The 20,651-nt window shown below is 40.7% G+C and overlaps 1 protein-coding gene and 1 long non-coding RNA gene across 8 annotated transcripts in view; both read left to right on the top strand.

The window, feature by feature from the left end:
- The window catches only part of LOC309667029, a 416,481-nt gene that overhangs the window by 98,299 nt on the left and 297,531 nt on the right, over positions 1-20,651 (top strand). The window lies entirely within an intron of this gene.
- AIG1 (androgen induced 1) overlaps positions 1-20,651 on the top strand; it is a 230,541-nt gene that overhangs the window by 69,582 nt on the left and 140,308 nt on the right. For all 7 annotated transcript variants that reach the window (XR_014267306.1, XM_082474922.1, XM_082474923.1 and 4 more), the window contains exon 3: positions 18,538-18,639. Coding sequence is in view for 6 of the 7 variants with exons in the window: in XM_082474922.1 (XP_082331048.1) it covers positions 18,538-18,639 (102 nt within the window). In the remaining variant the exon portion in view is untranslated. The remainder of the gene's footprint in view (positions 1-18,537; positions 18,640-20,651) is intronic.

Below are 20,651 nucleotides of genomic sequence, written 5' to 3'. Positions count from 1 at the left end.
ATTTATCCTCATGAGTTAGGCACACTGCTGCCCAAACAAAATCACTAGTTTCAAGAAATATTATAAGTAACAAATTTTGAGAATAATAATTAAATGTAAAGTAAATAAAAACTAATAGAATTTTAGGTTATTTATTGTTTATGTTGATGTAAAAAATAGATATTGTAAAACTGATGAGACTAATCATGGACATTTTCTATCTTAGCCAAGAAAGGCAGATTTTTTCCATTCATTCTCTGCCAATACAATTTTTTGGTGCATTCTCAGCAGTATTATCATGAACAACTGTCTAAATCTGACATTTGAAGAAGTTCTTCTCAAAGAAAATCACATATGTTACACAACTGACTAAATGGCTTATGTTCATTTTCTGAAACTCCATATGAAATTTGTCAGAGGTAGCCCTGCTTTAGTCCAGCAACCGGGTTCAGTGAGTAAAAATCTGCCTTTAATAATAGTCCCCTAGAAATCGTAGAGAATTATCGTGTTCTGTATACCATCTCACAGAGTTCCCACTCTCTCTAGGCAAAAAGGCCACAAATATATTCAGAAAATGAAGATATCTTCTTCCCATATTTATATCCATAAGTAAGATACGTATTTGAAATATGTAATGGAGAAAAAAGTAGACTTGTTAATTAAGTCTATTAACAATTAACATAATTAATGTTAATTCAATAACATTAATAATGTATATGATTCTTGTTCTCAAAAATATGAACCCCCGAGACTTCTCTGGTGGCGCAGTAGTAGAATCCACTGCCAATGCAGGGGACACGGGTTTGAGCCCTGGTCCGGGAAGATCCCACATGCCACAGAGAACTAAGCCCATGAGCCACAACTACTGAGCCCACGAGCCACAACTACTGAGCCCACGAGCCACAACTACTGAAGCCCACGTGCCTAGAGCCTGTGCTCCGCAACAAGAGAAGCCACCATGGTGAGAAGCTCACACACCATAATGAAGAGTAGCCCCCGCTTGCCGCAACTAGAGAAAGCCCACACGCAGCAACGAAGACCCAACACAGCCATAAATAAATAAATTTATTAAAAAAAAAAAAGTGACCCCCCCCCCCCAGAAACCAGGACCTTTTGTATGCCCTTGTTTGGGGGACCAAGAACAAGATGCAGTATTAGTTGTTGATTTAAAAAAAAAGAAAAAGAAAAGGAAAGAAAAGAGGAACACTTTCATTTTTCGTCTTCCTTCTCTGCATGTTTCCTTCCCTCCCTATCTCTCTACTTCTGTTTCTGTCTCTCTTTCTCTCTTACCTTTGCCCCACCCCATCCTTCTACCACAAGCGTTTCCTTCTTCATAGAAAAATAAATAACAATTTGCTGTATGGGTGTTCCTGAAATTACTACAGCCCCTGTGAGCATTTTGAGGTAACTCTTACCTGTTTTAGCTGGATCAAAATGTGCTGTGTTAAAGCAGCCGATATCAAAAGGAATATTTCCCCCCAAGGAAGGAGCTAGTGGAATTTCCACCTACACAGAATGTATTAACTTTTTGTTGTGCAATTACCATGCTAATGATTTGCTTATTTTACCACAAAGAGCCAGTCTTGGATAGGACTTTCATTCATCATGCCTTTTTGTAACTCTCCTAGGAACAGAAGTTGAGGCATGATTCTGGCTTTGGGGGACGTTTTCCCAGAGGCACAGGCAGGAAGGCGGGAAGGAGAGAAGACGGGAAGATGAGAGATGGTGAGGGGAGAGAACGTGTGCAGCCACAGTTCACAGGTGGCCCTGTTGCCCTGCCCACTGTCTCCTAAGTGCCTGTGAAGAAACTTTTCCAAGAAGTTTCCCTCTTCAGAACATCCCTTTAGCCTGTAGGTTAGGTCTGTGCTTCATTTACACAAGGGAACAAACATATGCCAGCAGTTTGGGCAGTGGTGGCCAAAGTTTGGTGCAACATAAGGAAAATGAAGGGAGCTGTGTCTCGGAGGGAACCAGAGGAGCCCTTCTGTCCCAATCTGCTTCTATGCTTCTCTGAGTTCCCTACCACTTTGTTTATTATTCACCAAGGGGAAACTGGGGAGGGATGTGAAGTAGGAAAGAATCCTAAGCATAAATTAGTGGTGTGCCAAGGTTGGAAGGCATGAATGGAGAGGAGTTTTCTCTGCCCATTTTTATCACCTCACCCCGCTTAATCCTAAGGAGGGCCCCTCCCCTTTCTTTGCCTTAACAATCAACTACAAAATTAGAATGGCTGCCTTCATACAAACACAAATAACAAAACAGAAAGAGCCTCAGCGCCCCCATGCCTAGAAAATAATACATAGGAGCCCAGGGGTTTGCTGTCAAAATTAGCAGAGTCAACAAGGGAAAACAGCCCCTACATTCACTGATATGGTAACATTATTGTCTGACTACTCAGAAATTCTACCGATACCCCCTTCCCTCCCAAATTACTTTAGAGTCCTAAAGAAGATACTACATACGCAGAGGCATTTGCTGTCACCTTCTGAAACTTCTTGCCGTCTCCCTTCCCATAGTGGCAAAACCCACCAGCAACTCAAGAGCCTGAAAAGTCTATGAATGAGAGCTCGCTCCTACTACATGCTGCTGGGGGTCAGACACCGCACCAAGGGCTGTACTCTGATTGTTTATTTAATCCTCAGAGCCCCCAAAGGTAGGAATGTCCATCATTCCCACTTCACAGAAGATGCTTCTGTTGTACAGCTAGACAGACAGGGCTCCCATTTTACAGGTCCCTTGCCTGAGGTCCACAGCTAGGAAACGGTGCAACCTGGACTTGAACCCAATCATTCTGATAATGGAGTGCTTGCTCTTTGCAAGTACTCTAAACTTTTTGACAAACCAAACCCAGCTTTGCTTTTCATCATTCAGCTGATAGACACTTCCAGCTATGTACGTGAACTCCAAGCTGACCACAATTTCTCATTTAGGACAATGCATCAAAAATGAGAAAGGGGCTTATGCAGAATCTGGCTCAAAAGTCACTGTTTATCTTTTTCCTTGAGGCTGTTTAACCAAAGCCTGTTCATTTGTGCTTATTATTGTTTCTCTGTGATACATTATTTCATTGGCACCATAGAGCCAGTGGTTTCATACGGTTTTACAGGCCAGTTTACAAAGTACGAATTTTGGCAAGGAGAGAACATCTTCCTGCCTTGTCTTCTTGTTTCAACAATTGGATACAGATTTAAGCCACCACGGATTTTACCCAATATACTGGTTTTTAATATGTGAAAATAAGGTATTATCAGTAGAATTAGCTACGTTTTTTAAAAATGGATACTGAATGTATCTAGTATCATCTGTAAATCATCTCTGGGTTTCTAAGAAGGCATAGTTCAGAGCTACACAGTTGCAAAAGAATATTTTTGGTAAGAGATGATCCAGTACATTCTGCATGGGTATCCTAACAAATCAGCTGTGCCTACCCAGTGAAATACCTTACTAAGAATTCTTAAGAGCCATTTTGTTCTGCTTTATCAAGAGAGAGTTTTCTGTCAAATTCGCTTTTCTTTTAAAATGTATAATTTATCCCCCCCCCCCGCCTCCTATTTTCGACAAGGATTTGAGGCGGTCTGAGGTACATCAGTTAATCAAAGTGGCCCAGCCTCCTGGGCCTCAGCATCGTTCAGCAAATGCCGCCTGTAAATAATCTTGCCTATTTGATGTGTCTTCTATATTACACTGCGGGATACACAGAGGAACTTGCTTATGTACTTTATCTTGAAAAATGAGGCAAGCCAGGAAAACGGGGAGAAACCTTCGATAGACCTTCTGGCAAATTCAGTTAACATTTATTGAGTGCTATACACCAGGTACTGTGTGAAATGCTCTCACACGGTTTCACTCACTCTATTAGGGGATCTTATAAAAACAAGAGGCAGTAGGCAATAGGAAGCTCAGTCATCCCTACAGACTGTGATGCCAACATAGAGGACTGGGGCACCGAGGAGGGGAAGCTGCTGCCATGCTGGCCATCAGAGCCGCTTCTTGCTTTGCTCAGTCCTATCTAGAGAGTAATGCCTGTCGTATCGGACCCAGTCAGAAATATCTGTTGCTCTGTGCTTGAAGAGTCTCAAGCAAAAATGGAGTAAGGGAGGAGAAAGCAAGCAAGCTCTGGGGGTGGTGGGGATCATCCACACAAAGTAGATTTTCTCTGGGTCTCCTTGCTCTGTTAGCGCAGCTTAAAAACAGATGTTTCTTCCCAATCTTGGCACCTTCCTGAGATGCTGATCCTCAAAGTAATTAGTTTAGCGTAACCTCCTGGCTCTTAATTGACGAGAAGGGTTCTTGAACCAAAAAAAAAAAAAAAATCTGTAATTGGTCAGCAGTTCTAGAGGGGGCCTAAACAGATGACAGAGAGTTCAGGTAGACCAAATGCCAAGGAAAAAAACTCCTGAAGTGCTGTCAGGCAGACCGATTGCTGACACTCAGGCTGCACGCGTGCATCTTTGAGCCATTTTGGTTCCAAAGATGACGATTTGCTTTTTGACTCCTTCCACTGTATTTATACAGCATAGATCATCATAGAATGATAATAAGGCAAAAACAAAAATCCACACAAATTTCTACAATAAACGTTTGTTACTTTTGTAATAGGAAAACCGCACATGTGTTCTCATTTGCAAATGTCTTATTTAGAGATGGTCTAAATTTAAAGGGTAAATTGTTCATAGAGGGAAAAAGAAGGAACACTGGTGTGTTGTTGATATGATACTAAAAAACAAACACACCAACCTCTCCAAAAGGTCTTTTCCCATTGCAAACTATGGCTAGAACTGGCTACACGTTTTCCTAGTTTGTTTATGCACATAATCTAAAAATTAACAAAACACAGAAAACCTTAACCTCCTTCCTCTCTTATCTCCATAGCAACTCAAAGGCAGTGAGGTGCCCATTTGTGGGTGTCCCAGCTGGGACAGTACTCAAATGCCATTAAAGCCTGGGACCAAAGACCCAGACACTCAGTTCTGTGAGTCTTTTTTACAGGAATTCTTCTCTCAGTAAATGAACTCATGCTAAGTGATTATAGACTGAAGGATAGCTCAGAAAGATAATTAATTTATAATTACAAAAAAATGGTCAGGGCAACTGGAGTCCCTGTAAGCTCTTCCTAGAGGCAGAACAACTTTGAAGAAGACAAAGGATAGCCAGAAGAATCCTGGGGGAACTCAAAAGCAAGGCACGGGGTTGGGGGGTGGTAACTGGATGATAATAGTGGCAGGTAGTCAGATTACTATGGTCTGATCCATTCTTTTGCATCCTAAGGATTGACTTGGTAGGTAGACTATAATGCTACCTTGGGTGGCCAGGGGACCCCCTGCTCTATACAAAACTGGAGACACGTTCGTGTTCTTTAATACCAATAAGCCTAACCACTGTGATGACCAGTTTTCTCCTGTTAACATATCCTTCTTGGGTGGCTCTAATCCATTTGTTCAGGCTTCGTCTTCCACTGTTACCATAGTATTCCTGTCAAGCCATTCTGATACTACACCCAAGACACTGAATATAGGCAATCATTGACACATAGCCACCTAACATAGGATGCTTCTACGAAAGGATGATCTAATTACTTACTTAATTAACTTTTTATTAGATTAGATTACATTAGATTTTTCTTTATTCTCTGGTGGAACTTTAAATTCAAGTTGTGGTTAGCTGGATGTCTCTCTTATGTACTTATAGCTACCCTGTGAATATTCATTTTAATGTAATCATATTAAATAACTATAGTCCCCTTTTATTAAAAAGAGAGGGAAAGAGACAGCAAGAGTTGGACTACTCAGTGATTTTATGATGACAAAACATCCAAATCGTTTTTCGAAAAAGAAACTTCTATCAATGCTAATTGACTGGCGGTGGTTTTCTAACATAATAAGATAGTCTTGTGTGAGGTTTCTGGATGTGTTTAATTATTCTATTTATGTCACTTGACAGAGAGTGAGAGAAGCCTTGATCAATTTATTTGGGTGCGGAATTCAGTTTAAAATGGATCCATTTATACACTAATATGTATACAATAAATAACTAAGGAGAACCTACTGTATAGTTCAGGGAACTCTACTCAATGCTCTGTGGTGACCTAAATGGGAAGGAAATCCAAAAAAGAGGGGATATGTGTATACATATGGCTGATTCACTTTGCTGTACAGTAGAAACTGACACAACATTGTAAAACAACTATACCTCAATAAAATAAATAAATAAATAAGATGGGTCAATTTAAAACTTTGAACCCATAAAGGAGAGTCAGTTATTAGAATGCTAAAATGACACACCTTATGGGGTCATCTCACCGGTGTGAGGCGTAAGGTAACCAGATATTGTCAAAAGAGCATGAGCCTGGAGACACACCGGTAGTGATCAATCTGTGTCTGTCTCGCACTCTTTATGGGAAGATTTTTAACTTCTGATTTGATTTCACAATTATAAGGCCATTTGTGTTTTGTCCCTGTTTCTGTAGTTTGGCGGATGACCAAAAAGCGGAATAAACAGAGTTTCCGCCCTCAGGGCCCCCTCTTTTCCACGCGCTACCCTCTCACAATGCACACCACTTTCCTAACCAGGTCCACCGCCTGTGGGACGCTCTCAGCACAGTGTAATAAGCCTTCAAACATCACTCTTCACAAAAGAAGACTGCCACCATTAGAGGCCAACCCCAGGCAATTTGGGTTCTGTTGGTGGGAAAGAAAAGCAATCTTTAATAAAGGCCATTAGTTTCATGTTTCAGTCAGTGGTGAAACAGGCCAGGCGGAGGTGCCATGAAACGCTGGAAAGAGCCAGAATCGGGGGAACCACGTGATTGGTGCGGTTTCAGCCTGTAGGCACAGGAATGACCCAGGGCATGACCCTGGGCAAATAGTCTGGAGACTCCAGGTCGTAGGGCTCCAGCCCCACAAGCTGGTGTTGTGGGGAAGGCTTGCATCTCAGAGATGACATGAAAATAAGAGAGGGTCCCGCTAACTGAACTTAGAGTAAGGAAGGGGGCTCGGCTCCGCGGAGCGGCACAAGCCCTAGTGTCAGTTAGGACCAGCACATTTTCTACATCGGCACTGCGTCTCTGTCCTGTGGACGCGAATCTGCCAGAGGGAAGATGTACCTGGTCAAATCATCCTTGCTGAGGCGCTTGCGATTCTATGAATACACTTTTTACTAATGAAGGCAAGAATGATGCTTCCACCTTGTTCTATGTTTCATGCTGCTGTCCTGTGGTTTTACATGTATGTCATGTTAGATCCATGATTTTTGGTGATTTTTCTCCATCTCTCAAAAGGACCATGTTCCTTTTCCTTTTTCTAGAATGATTAATCAAAAGTATTTACTCACCAAACATTCATTGAGTTCCTGCTCTATGCAGGCCTTCCTAGAGAACTGAGAAATGAAATAGTCTTTGGCATCTGTGAGATAATAGAAATATATATGTGGGTCTCTGCCCACAGTTCCTGGCACAGAGCTCCTAAAACCCTTGCAGTTTCCTAAGTGATAAGAACACTACTAGCATCTCTTGTTCTAATATTTAGTCGTTGACCCCGTAACTGACACAGGGCTCCTGAAACCTTTGTAAATTCCTAAGTCAAAAGAGCACCAGGAATGTCTTTTGTTCTAATGAGGTGACTCTGGGTGTGCTCCTGGATAGGGGCTGGTCACCAGAAAGACCAAGGCATGATAGAAGCTTGGAATTTTCAGTCCCACCCTCTATTCTCTTGAGCAGGAAGAAAGGCTGAAAATGGAGTAAATGATCAATTATGTGTTCATGATGAAGCTTCCAAAACTGCCAATAATATGGCGGTCGGGGGCTTCTGGGTTGGTGAAGACGTGGAGGGAGAGTGGTGAACCCAGACAGGGCACTGAAGCTCCACACCGCTTCCCACATACCTGCCCTGTGCATCTCTTCCATCTGGATGTTTATATGTATCCTTTACCATATCCTTTATAGTACAGCAGTAAATGTAAGTAAGTGTTTCCCTGAGTTGTGTGAGCCGCTCTAGCAAGTTAATCGAACCCAAGATGAGGATTGTTGGACCCTCGATCTACGGCCAGTCAAGCCAGAAGCACAGGTGACAACCCGGGCCTGTGGCTGGCCTTTGAAGGGTGGAGGGGCCCAGGCTCATGGGACTGAGCCCATAACCTGTGGGATCTGCTGCTATCTCCAGACAGTAGTATATGAACTGAGTTAAACTGTAGGACACCCAGCTGGTGTCAGAGAATTGGTTGGGGGGGAAAATAGCCTCCACACAGTTGGTGACCAGACGTGTCAGAAATGGAGTGTTCTTGGTGAAGGTAAAGAGACACACAGGAAAGAAAGACATAGTAGGGGAGAACTGGATTTTTCTCCTACTCAGGAAGGAAAAACCTGAGTTTTTCCTTTATAGCACTGAATTATTCATTCATTCAATTATAATTCCTTCAAAAGTATGAACTATGTGCAAAAAGTGTTTAAGGAGGTTAATAGCAATGGCTCTGGGTTCCCACTGGCCTCACATTCTGGCCAGCTTATTAACTTTTTGACTCTGGGAAAGTTAAGTTTCCTAAAGCTAAGTTTCTTCATCTATAAAAGTAGAAAAATAATAGTAGCTATCTCAAGGTAGTTGTGATTCTTAAATAAGATCTTACTCATGAAGCCTCTGGCCCATATATAGTTGAAACTAAATAGATGTAAACCATCCTTCATAAAGTACTAGGAAAGATTACATTCATATAATATTCTAGAAATGACGAAATGTAGTGATGGAGAACAGATCCATGATTGCCAGGGGTTAAGATTGGGCGGAGGGTGTGATTCTAAAGGAATAACATTGGGGAGTGTCTTTATGGGGATGGGACTCTTCTGAATCCTGATTGTGGTAGAGGTTGCATAAATGTATACACATGGTAAATTTTTATAGTGCAATAACACCCTCTAAAAAAGAATGCATGTAAAAACTGGAAGAAGATCTGTAATTTAGTTAATAGTATTATACCAATGCCAGTTATGTGAGATGTTATCATCGGGGAGAGCTGGGTGAAGGGTACACAGGAACTCTCTGTATTATTTTTCAACTTCTTGTAAGTCTTAGATTATTTCAAAATGAAGAGTTAAGAAAATTATGAAGCACCAAGAGAGATGTGATGACACAACAGAGAGGGAACAGTCGGATCCTTGCCTTCATGGACCTTCCATTCGACTGGAAAGAGAAACTATTAATTACACCATCAATTATCTAATCCTAATTACACTCAGTGTTAGAAAGGAAAAGCATAATATGCTTTGAGAGCACATGCAGGGAAAGGGGGCCTGAGTCTGGGGCAACTCAGGGGAGGCTTCTTGGAGGTTATGACATTTCTGAACCATCTCTATGGTAAGGATGAGCTGGGAGGGCTGGTAGAAGGCATTCCAGGCAAAGAGAGCAGCACATGAGGGGGACTTGGGGTGGAAGGAGCCCTCCAGCAGCTTAGAGGGGCCAGCAGGTTAGAAGGCTTGTAAGAGTCACAGCTAAATGGGCTACTGTTACAAGCAGAAACCTGTGATGGGTCAGGGAAGGAAATAATTACTCCGGATAAGAGACTGGGGTGGGGGAGGGGAGGAAACAACTGCACAATGAGAGTAACACTGATTGAGCTTGGATTTTGAAAAAAAAAATTGTAATGAGTTTTAAGCTATGGTTATAAAAAGCACAAAGGAATGGGTACTTGGAGATGTGTGGTGAGTTTGGAAAACGACACATAGTGTGATGATTGGGTTCCTGAAAGGAGCTGGCAAGGGACTGCAAAGAGAATTTGGGGCCATATCACAAAGGGAGTTTGGATTTTATTCTGCAAGCAAGGGAGAGCCATTGGAAGCTTTAAACTGGGAAGTTCTTGAATGTTGTTATAACAAACATTTTATAACTCTGTGGCCAAGATAAAGTAGAAATAGAGTTAAGAGGACACTGAAGCCAGTGGGTCTAAACAAGAAGCGACCACAAGAGTCCAGGACAGGGACAGGGACACGGTGGCCTGCAGCTGGGGTAAAGGCAGCTGGCGCTGGGAGCGGGGAATGACAGAGGAGCCTTTGTGAAAGTCAACTCAACAGGCAGTGATCTCGGATCCGAGAGCTTCACGTCTAGTCATTTATTCCCCTGAGGTTCTCATATAGGTGCAAAAACCATTAACATAACATGTCCATTGCAACGTTATTGGAAATTGTAATAATTGGAACGAACGTACGTATTCATTAGTGAGTGCTTAAGTAAATGATGGTGTGTAGCATACAGTGGGGTACTATGAAGTGCTTCAGAAAAATGGGGTATCTTTTAAAAATATTTTTAAATTAAAAAATTGCAGAAGACTAGGTATAGTATGACCTAATTTTGTAAAATACTGTATGGAATGCATTTTAACTGCGTGGAAAAAAATCTTGAAGGATATACCTGTCTTTTTTGGCAATGACTCACTACTGCAGGGTGAGATTGCAACTAATTTTTGTACAATTCTTTATGGTGATTGATTTACAACAAATGTTTTCATATTTTAAAATATCTGTCTCTTGCACTTTTACATGAATGGCATGGTCTTGGACTGGGGTCCCTGTGAACAGCTCTGAGATGGAGAGTGCGTGCAGGAGGGGGCTCTTGGGAGATATACCTGTTAGGAAGTGAGGAAGACAGCATTGGGTAGAGGGAGAAGATGACCCACCCTGCAGCTGTAACGGGCATCCTGGGAGCTCTTAGAGCAGGGATGACCCTTCAGCGTTGCCTTAAATTGAGGCAAAGGCGCTGGGTCTTTGTATCCTTGCATCCGTAAGTCATTGGATTTAGACTGTCCCTGGGGTAGGGGCATGGCCTTGAGCAAAGCAGTTCCTTGCAGCTGAGGGCAATTCTAATGAGGGATGCAGCTGACAGTGGCCAGCAACTGATATTCCCAACATCTGCAGGATGGATGCATGGACCCTGAAGAGGGAATCTGGGGTAAGTACTACAATATCCACTACAGTTAATTGATATAAGTATAAAATTTATTTTCTGACTTTGCAAAACTTGCCTAATTACCACATGTAGCTTTCATGAATACAAAGATAAAGGAGGAAAAAGGATGATCTCAGTGCAGAACAAAATTCAATGAAATGAAACCTTTTTGATTAAAACAATCTTAGCAGTTAGGAATAGAAAGCAATTGATTTAACCAGATGAAGGGTGCTTCCTCTAGCCTACCCTTTCTTTGAAGGTGGGCCAGGCCCCTCAGGTTCAGGACCCAGTCCATAGATTTGCATGGGCCCAAGGCCATTGTCATCCATCTCAGTGGCCACAGTTCACAGAACACTCAGATTCTGGTGTTAGCATTTGCCTCCAGGTCAGTCCCAGTTTCTGTGTTTGCTACTGTTCTGGTTTTTTTCCTTGTTCTTTTTTGTCTGTATGGTTTTTTTGGCTCCTAGTGATTTCCCTTCCTTTCTTGTCCGCTCAGCAACACATTTGAAAGTATATTTGTCGTAATTTATTTAGCACCTAGTGTTTCACAGCAGGAAGGTTTCTCAGTGTACCTAGTCCACAGGACTGAGGAGAGCTAAACCCCCATTGTCTATACCAAAGGCAGTTTTTCCTTTCACTGCTTATAATGTGACTTTCAGTTTTATGTGGTTTTATTTTTTATACTTTATTTCTTGCCAAAATTCTACCCATTCACTTTTATCCTCTTCTCTCGCTCTATCTTCTCTTCTTTAAGTCTCAATTTTTCATCTCTGACTGCTTTTCTTTAATGGAGAATTATTTGATCATAAGTTAATTAATACATTTTCTGGTTTGTATTGTTCAGTTACCCCCCACTCTTTTGGTCATATTCAGCTTTATCTCGCTCTCTTTTTTGTGGTATCTCTTTTTTTGTGGTAATGTAATGAATACATTCCATGCTATTTCTTTTTTAATGATTACTCATCCTTAAATCAGTTTGTTCTTTCTGAGCCAGCTATTTGTGAAAGGCTAGAACTAGAGACAGGCTAAGGAACTGAGTGAGGGCAGCTTGAATTTCTGTCTGTTTCCCACCACCGCCCTCCCCTGGAGAATGGTTTCTTTCTGGGTCTGACTCATTTCTCTCTCTTTGACTCATATTGATCACAGCCCTGTCGTATGGTGACAGAAAGCTTGGTCTTCATCAGGTGAGCAGGAGAGGTCCATTCGGGCTGGTTACCACAGATCCTGTCTTGTTTACCTCACATGCCCACATCCTGCTTCTTGCAGAGATGCCATGCTTGCCCACTGCCTCACTGAACATCATCACCTCTGACCCCTGAACGTTTCCCCAGGGCTCCCATACATCTCAGAGCTCTGGTTCCCAGCAAGGGTCACAGAGTGTCCCTTAGAGTGTTCACCTGTAGCGATCTCTTTGTTCTGCTCGCCAGACCAGAGAGCCCTCGGATCTTGTTTCTTACATCAGTGTCTCCCCCTGGCCGTGTTCAATTTCCCTAACACCTGGCAGCCAGTTGAGAAGAGTGATTATTGGATTAAGGATGTTCCCTGCTTCCATTGGTTTCTTTCTATTTCTTATTCCCCTTATTCTTGGTTGATTTCAAGAAAGAGAGCCTTTAGTCTTCCATCTTGATCTAGAAATTCAGGGAAGGATTATTTTAAGATGATAGAAGACATAAACAGGTAAAAGAAGAGCTAACGGATAAAAGATCTGAGAAGGGATGAGCTAAAAGAAAAATCTTGGAAAGAAAGGCTTCTCTCCTCACAGACAGGAGGACACAAAATGTGGACAACATAAAAGAGAAATCTTAGGTCAATGGGAAGAAAATTGAAGAAGTAAAAAGGTACTTGCTTCTCTGGGAGGTGTGGGGTCTGACACATATAAGGAACAGCAATGCACCTTTATTCATTTATTCAGCAAATTTTTACCATAAACATGTTATATGCCAGTTAGTGGGGAAACAGCAGTAAACAAGACAGAGAAGTCCCTACTTCCTGAGACTTCACTTTCTCATAAAAGAGCCAGACAGTGAACAACTGAACAACAACAAAAAGCCTATTTTCTATCAGGGTTTCTGATAGAAAATAATGGAACAGTGGTGAGGCTTCCATGCTGTCTAAAGTAGACCTGAAGGAACAGAGAATCCAGCCATATGAAAATGAGGGAAGGACATTCCTGGCATAGAGTGGAAAATGCTGTGGTTCTGAGGCAGGAAAGCACATGATGAGTTTTAGGAACAATCAAATTGCCAATTTTAGCTTAGGGAGCAAGAAAGAATACGGTACAAGTGAAGGTTGGAAATATAGGCAGGCATCAAATCATGTGGGCTCCTGTAGGAGCTGGGCTTTTATTCTCACATAATTACTCAGTCAGAAAAGATAATTAAGGACCTAAGTGTGGATAAATATGGAGAAATTATAAATTCTACCAAAAAGATGAAAGCCATGAGAAAGGTATAACATCAACATGTGCTTTAGAAACTCTCTAAATGGAGATTCTGGTTTTAAAGTAATTTGAGCAGAATGTACAGCATAAAAAAAATATAATGTAACTCACAACCTCATCATTACAGTAGAGGAATTCTTTGTCACACTTCTAGGAATGAGTACTAGAAAAAAATTGTACTCTGGAACAAAAGATACTATAACATTTCAGAGTGCCCTATGCTTCCCTGTGCATTTCTGAAGTTAACAGTATGGCTGAGGGAAGTCAGCCAGAAGGAGAGCACCTGCGGACTCAGGATCTTCTAGATGTGCCAAGTGGGAAGACAAGGGCCATGTCAAAATGAGGCATTCACTGTCTGCATGGAGGCCATCAGAGACAAAGCCAGCTAGCATCCAGAGCACACAACTTACTCTCATGCTTTGTGCCTTTGGAAAGAGAAATCACAGCTGGAAACATGTCTAAATGTTACTTCTCAGCAACAGTATGACCTTGGAAAGAATCGATGGGAAAGCAAATCATGAAAAGGAAATCTAGAAGCAAAGGAGTAGAGCCCAAAAGAGAATTTAAATGTTTTCCAATCAGTAATTGGTAAAGTCTGAGTACTAATAGATTTGTTTTAAAAGGGAAAGCAATTCCATAAACTCATGTCATGTTGAAGCTGAAAACTTAAAGATGCATTCATTTAGTTCCTCCTTCCCTCCTTCAACAGTGGATGTTTGAGATCACGCTAAATGGCCTTCACAGACCAATCTACAGATAAGTGACTTTTTAGCCTCCTTCAGGGTAAATGTCTCTGTGACATCCTTTGCATTCTAATTGGTGTTACTCAACTCCAAGGAATTTCCCACTGATCACTAAAGCTTTTTCTTAGAAGTAAACTAAAGCTGATTAGCTTCAGCTTCTACTGGACTCCATATGAGAGACTCCTTACAAAAAGAGGACAAAGTATGAATCCAGTTTTCTTTTGTGTTTATTTCTAATCCTTCCGGGGGGTTCAAATGAGGCCTCAATAACCACTGTAACACAGGTGTTTTGTCTGGGAAGCTTGAAGAACTCGGAAGTGACCGTGCTTCTCCCACTCTCAGTTCAAGTACAGTATTCTGGTCCTGGCAGCACAGAAGCAGCAGGTGTGTGCTGGGGAACAGCTGGCTACCAGTCCTGGACAGAGAAGAAGCTTCTTCACAACAGTAGGACGTTTCAATATCACTTAGCCTGTCCAGGAGAACCTATTTTTGTTCATATCCATGCCCTGGTAGTAGAGTTCAAACTTATTTTGGGTTTGCTGATGACCATACCATCAAGAGGATGTCAGTGCAGGAAGCCAAGAAGCTACCATCTGTGCAGCGTTTTTATCTCAAGAATTGTTTAGAAGGCTGATTACTCAGTTAGCTGTACCTCTTGATCTTCTAGTGTTACACTGAGAAAGGTGACTAACACTTTCTTGAAAGTCACTTTGCTTTTAATAACCCATATAATTCCGTCAATCTATGGTAGGGGTCAAAGGATTGGCCAAATTGCACTATTAAGTATCGACCCCACAATGCTTTATATGTGGTAGGGACACCATGAATGATCATTCCTGGTGAACAGAAAGTTGCTCTCCAGAGTGATGTGCTGGCAAACTTTAACAACCAGCTCTCTAAGGATAAACTACCTGATTTGTAGCATTTGCTGACTTCCATAGCAGAATATTAAGAACAACTTTATAAATTCAAAAATTTAGATGAAATGGAGAAAATCTATAAAAGGCAAAAATGACTAAAACTAACTCAAGAAAAAGTAGAAAACCTGAAACCTCTATATCTATTAAAGAAATTGAATTCACAATTAAATCTTCTCACAAGAAAACTTATAAGTCCAGATGATGCCACTGGAGAAGTATATCAAATAGGTAAGGAAGAAATAATACCAACTTTGCACAAAGTCCTTCACAAAATAGAGGAGGGAATACTTCCCACTTTATTTTTTGAGGCCAGCATTATCCTGTAACCAATATTAGAAAATGATGTTATGGGGAAAAAAAAACTAGCTAGACGTTGATATACTTTATGAATAAAGATGGAAAAAATTCCTTAAAATATCAGCAAGTCGAATCCAATAATATATAAAATATTATAAAATAAAAAATAAAATAAAATAATTAAATTTTAAAAAGATCATCATAATGACCAGGAATTAAAGGCTGGTTTAACATTAAAAATCAATTGCTATCATTCATCATATTAACAGAATAAAGGAGAAAAAAATATGTGGTCACCTGAAGATATGCAGCAAAGCTATCTGAAAAAATTCAGCACTCATTCATTACATACATAAATTAAGAATAGGAGAGATTTTCCTCAACTTGATAAAAGACACCTAAGAAAAACCTGCAATTAATATTAAACTGAAATGTTGAGAAACTGAACACTTTCCCTAAGTAGGGAAGAAGACAAAGATGCTCACTCTTCATCACTTCTGGTCAACATTGTTCAATAAGAAAAGAAAAAGAACTAAAAGACATACAAATTGTAAAGAAAGAAGAAAAACTGTCTTCATTTGTAGATCGTGTACATATAAAAACCAAAATAATTTATAACATAACCACTCAAATGACTAAGTGAATTTAGCAAAGATACAGGATACCATGTCAATATACAAAAAATCATTTGTGTTTTTATAGGCTAGCAAACAAGGAATGTAAAAAAAAAATTTAATGCTATCTACAATAGCAGAAAAAACATAAAATGCTTAGTGGTAGACTTAAAATATGTGTAAGAGCTGTCACTGAAGACTACGAACATTGAGAAATTAAAGATCTTAATAAATGGAGACATAAATTATGTTCATAGGTTAGAAGACTCATTATTGTTAAGATATCTTTTCTCCTCATATTGAATATATTGATTCAGTACAGTCATAATCAGAATTCTAGGGGGATGTCTTTGTAGAAATTCACAAGCTGAGATTCTAAAATTTAAATGAAAATGCCAAGGACTTAAAATGGCCAAAACAATATTGGAAAAGAAGAGTAGAAGCATATGGTAAGCAGGAATCTAAGATGGCCCAAAGATTCTGCCCCCTGCTACACGGGCCTGTATAATCCCCTCCCCTTGAGTATGGGAGGGGACTTGTGACTGTGATGGGATGTCGCTGTCATGATTAAATTACATTATGTGGCAAAGGTAAAGGGATTCTACTGATGGCTCCATCCAGGATTGAAATGGTTTCATGCCTGTGTATGGACACCCAGGCCACATGTAAAACTTTGGTTCTCATCCTACAGGAGTAAATACCCCTTAACCATCTCTCTGGTCAAGGGATACAAACAATTATTGCACAGTCAGTCTTCCAGGGTCAGACCCGAGAAGGAGACCCACACAGGCCCTGAGGCATACTTGTGTCTACTTAGGCAGGAAATTCCAGGGTCATGGTTTCCCAGGATGTGGTTTAGAAGGGGAGGGGGTGCAGGCTCTGGGTAGACCAGCCACTTGGACCTGGGATTGCCTCATTCCATGGCGAGGGAGGAGGCTCCAGGTGGCTGGAGCAGAGCCTTCCAAAGCAGGACATCTCAAACGTTTACGTGCATAGGAATGACCTCAGGATCTTATTAAAATACAGGATCAGAACATATCAGGCTGGGACCTGCATTCTGCACATCTAACAAGCTCTCAGGTGGCGTGGGTGCTGCTGATTCATGGGACCACACTTTGCGTAACAAGACTGTAAAGCATGGAGCCCACCCAGGTCTGAGGGCAGGGAACACTGATATTCAATACACATGAAGTTAGTAGTGTAATGAACAAACCCAAATTGTGGATAATTCAAAAATTATTTGTTGTACTTGGAAAGATCCTGATGATAGTTAACCTTAAGCTAATAATAGATGTTTTTTTCTTTTTTCCTCTTGTGCATTTATCCACTGAGTGAAAATAGTTGCCCCAAAAGCAGGATAAATAAGTGGGGACCCTAATCTGGTATTAAAACTACGTGTGTTATCTACAGTTGCCTATTGTAATTATCATTCAATGTGTTTTATGAATCAGTGAATGTTCATAACATCCTGTGTTTTAAGGGTGAATTTTTTTGGGGGGCTAAGACTATCCGTGTGATAACTGACGTGCTTCTAAAAGAACTTTGGAATCCTTCTGATTACTAGCCTTGAGCTATAGACACCAGGAGTTTTATAAAAAGTGGCAATAAAATATATATTATTAATAAAATGACAGGGCATGGATGACTTACAAGAAATGAGATAAAATTGTTTCTGTTTAACATTCATGCCACATTTTATCATTCCGTAGTATTTATTATTTTGACACATAACTCTGAAGAGACTATGAGACCTCCCTCTGGGATGGTTCATTCCCTTTTCTATGCTACATTTATAGACTATTTACAAAAGCATTCATTTTTAAAAAAAAAAATTCTATGGTGAAGGTTAAGGCCTTGGGCCATTCATTTCTTTATTTTATCTGAGCTTCTTCTCTCGCCATTAGTTTGAGGAAAGATAAGATAATAAATTGAGTACTTTCCTTGCTTTTGTTGATGTTGCTGATGGGTCAAAATAAACCTCTGGAATCCAGATGAATTTATGAGTTATTCATAAATTAGGAATCTTCCTTAACTCTTCGTACACTCTGCTTCTCAGTGTCGCTAAAGCCCCCGCTTAGGCTATATAAATTAATACATTTGCTGGAATTGTGACTTTGGGACATTTTATAGCAGTGATTTCAATGCTGTGAGTGGTGAAATAGAAACTTGAGAATGTGAAGATTAATTTAAACCACATGATGGGTTCAAGGAAAATACACTACAGCTTCTTGAATGTGTTCTAATGCTGTACAGTGGGGAATGGGATCCAAAAAACCACCAATGAACTTTTAAACCCTCTTGAGAGGAATCAAACCAACACACTTAGCCCTGGAAGGGAGCTGTTCCAGATGACAGAGAGACCATCTCTCTCTCCCTCACAAACAGAACCCTTCGCCTGAGAGAACACAGTTGGGAGATCAAGGAAAGAGGAAGGACCCCAACAGTTACCACTAATGGGTTGAAGTTAGAACAATCTTTGCAGTTATTAGCTGGCTTACTGATTTGTCTTTCATTATAAATTATAGTTTTGTTGGGTTCTTTGAACAATAGATAACCAACAAATTGTATGCTGTGGACAGTTGGTGCCTTTGAAATAAAGGATCTCTTTTTCCCTTCCAGTTCGTTGTAGCGGTGTTCTGGATCATTTATGCCTATGACAGAGAGATGATTTACCCGAAGTTGCTTGATAATTTTATCCCAGGGTGGCTGAATCATGGAATGGTAAGTGGACTAAAACAAATGATTTCCTTTTATTTTAAAAAAAATCTACTAAAGAGCTGTTTTCTAATTTAGGCTGTCCACAGAATCTACCTAAATAGCTGTGAATTGAAAATTATAATGAGAGAGTACAGTTAGAGAAGAAAACTGAACGTAAATAAAAAAGGTCTTCTCATGAAATTGAGTCACTATTAAAACTACGTAGTAGATGAATCCATAGTTTATAAGAGGTGTCAGTGGTGTTGGGTATAATGCAATTGGCTCACTCCAGGATCGATTTAATTTCTGTGCCATTCAAAGGTTTGTCCCCTGTTGGAGACTAAGGATTGATTCCCACCTGCACCACTATGGACACCCCATGCCTCCTCCATTTCACATCAATGAGATTGTGTTGGAAGTAACCAGTGTACTTGGAGAATTTCCCCTGGAGGGGAGGCAGGGCTGTTACTTTCCGTGGGAGAGTTGCTACAGACTCTGGAGGAGTCCTCAGCGGTGGTTGTCCACCTTGTCAGGGTCTGCCCATCCCAGGGTATTTGCCTGCAGCTGCGAGGTCTTTTCCTTCTTCTCAGTCTAATTCTTTCAGATGCTTTAGCAATGATGTTACCTTCACAAGTTTCAAATCAAATACTTTGGCTGGTTTGCACATTGCTTGACAAGATTTGAGGGTATATTTTCTGCAGAGAAATTTTGTGTCGTCTTCCCTTTCCATCTCTGGGATTGAGCACTGTTTTGTTATTAACTAAGAAGCCTGCATTTTTTGGTTACAGCAATTTTTAGAATGTGTCCCTGGGTGCTCCTAGTGAAAAGGGCAATCCATGACAGAAATTATAGGGGAATGGAGAACTGGAAATCACTCATCTGAGGTCCAAAGTGTTTCCCTTCTGCCCCCAATTTTGGTATATTTTAAGAAAATGCTGTGTAGTAACAAACAAACATTATTGTACTGAGGGGCATTGACCAAACCTTTTGTAAGCCAACCCCTCAAAGGTAGCACATCTCAGAGAACTGGAATTTTCCTTGAGTCCAATTAGAGCCACACTGTAGAATGATTAACATGGCACCTCAGGTCTAGTTACAAACAAATCAGTTGGGTCTTGTCAATTAAATTTAACCAGAAGCCTGACGTGGTTACTCTGCCTCTCTCCAACTTTTTGCTTTTCTTGAATGTGGAAATGCTTTCATAACTCCCAAGTCTTTGCAATCCTCTGCCCCCAATGCCCTTCCCATTCTTCACTGGGAAACTCTTGCTTATCCTGCCAGCTTGTATACTGTCTTCTTCATGGAGCCTTTACCCACTTTTACAAGCCAAGTTTGCTCCGCTGTTAGCTGTGCTGGCCCCGCACTTCTGTATCTCCATGGTACATGTCCGCAAAAATGTTATACAGCTAGTGCAAAATGGCAGCCTTCGAATCCTGCGTCTCTGCCCAGCCACCTGGCATATAGGAAGACCAGTACATAATCATTAGATTGATGACTAATGCAGTACAGCCAGTCCCCATAATTCTTTGCCAGTCAATACTAATAACTACTATTTTTCGATAACCTACTATGTGCCAGGCTATATAATTTAATTTTCTTAGTGGTTCTATGAACAAGAAATTATTATCCCTTTTACAGATGAAGAAACTGAGGCTTAGAAAGTTTCTGACACCAGAAGGGACTTAGCTGAGAACAAATGATTGCATCATGTGCTATAGAAGTAGAGTCCTGGGCAATCTGGCCTGTTGTCTACATCCCTAAACTGTACACTGTTACCTTCTGGCCAGAGAATAAATCACAATCTTTGCAGATACTGGCACTGTCTAATGTTGCGAATGAATGGTTTATTAAGTTTGTATGAAGTTATTAGAACTTCAGCTGGACTCTCCTAATTTTCCCTTGATTCACTTTGATGGGTTAAAATTCTCACTCTTGGAGAAAAACACTACTTAGAAATGCAAGGAGGATTTGAATGACAGAAATATTTAGGAAAGGGAAAAGATAAATTAACGAACATGTCAAGTCCTCTCAGATAA

The sequence above is a fragment of the Balaenoptera physalus genome (genome assembly GCF_965194825.1).
Source record: "Balaenoptera physalus genome assembly, chromosome: 9".
NCBI classification, from domain to species: domain Eukaryota; kingdom Metazoa; phylum Chordata; class Mammalia; order Artiodactyla; family Balaenopteridae; genus Balaenoptera; species Balaenoptera physalus.
Note: the sequence above shows the minus strand (reverse complement) of the source record. Positions and strands in the feature narration are given on the sequence as shown.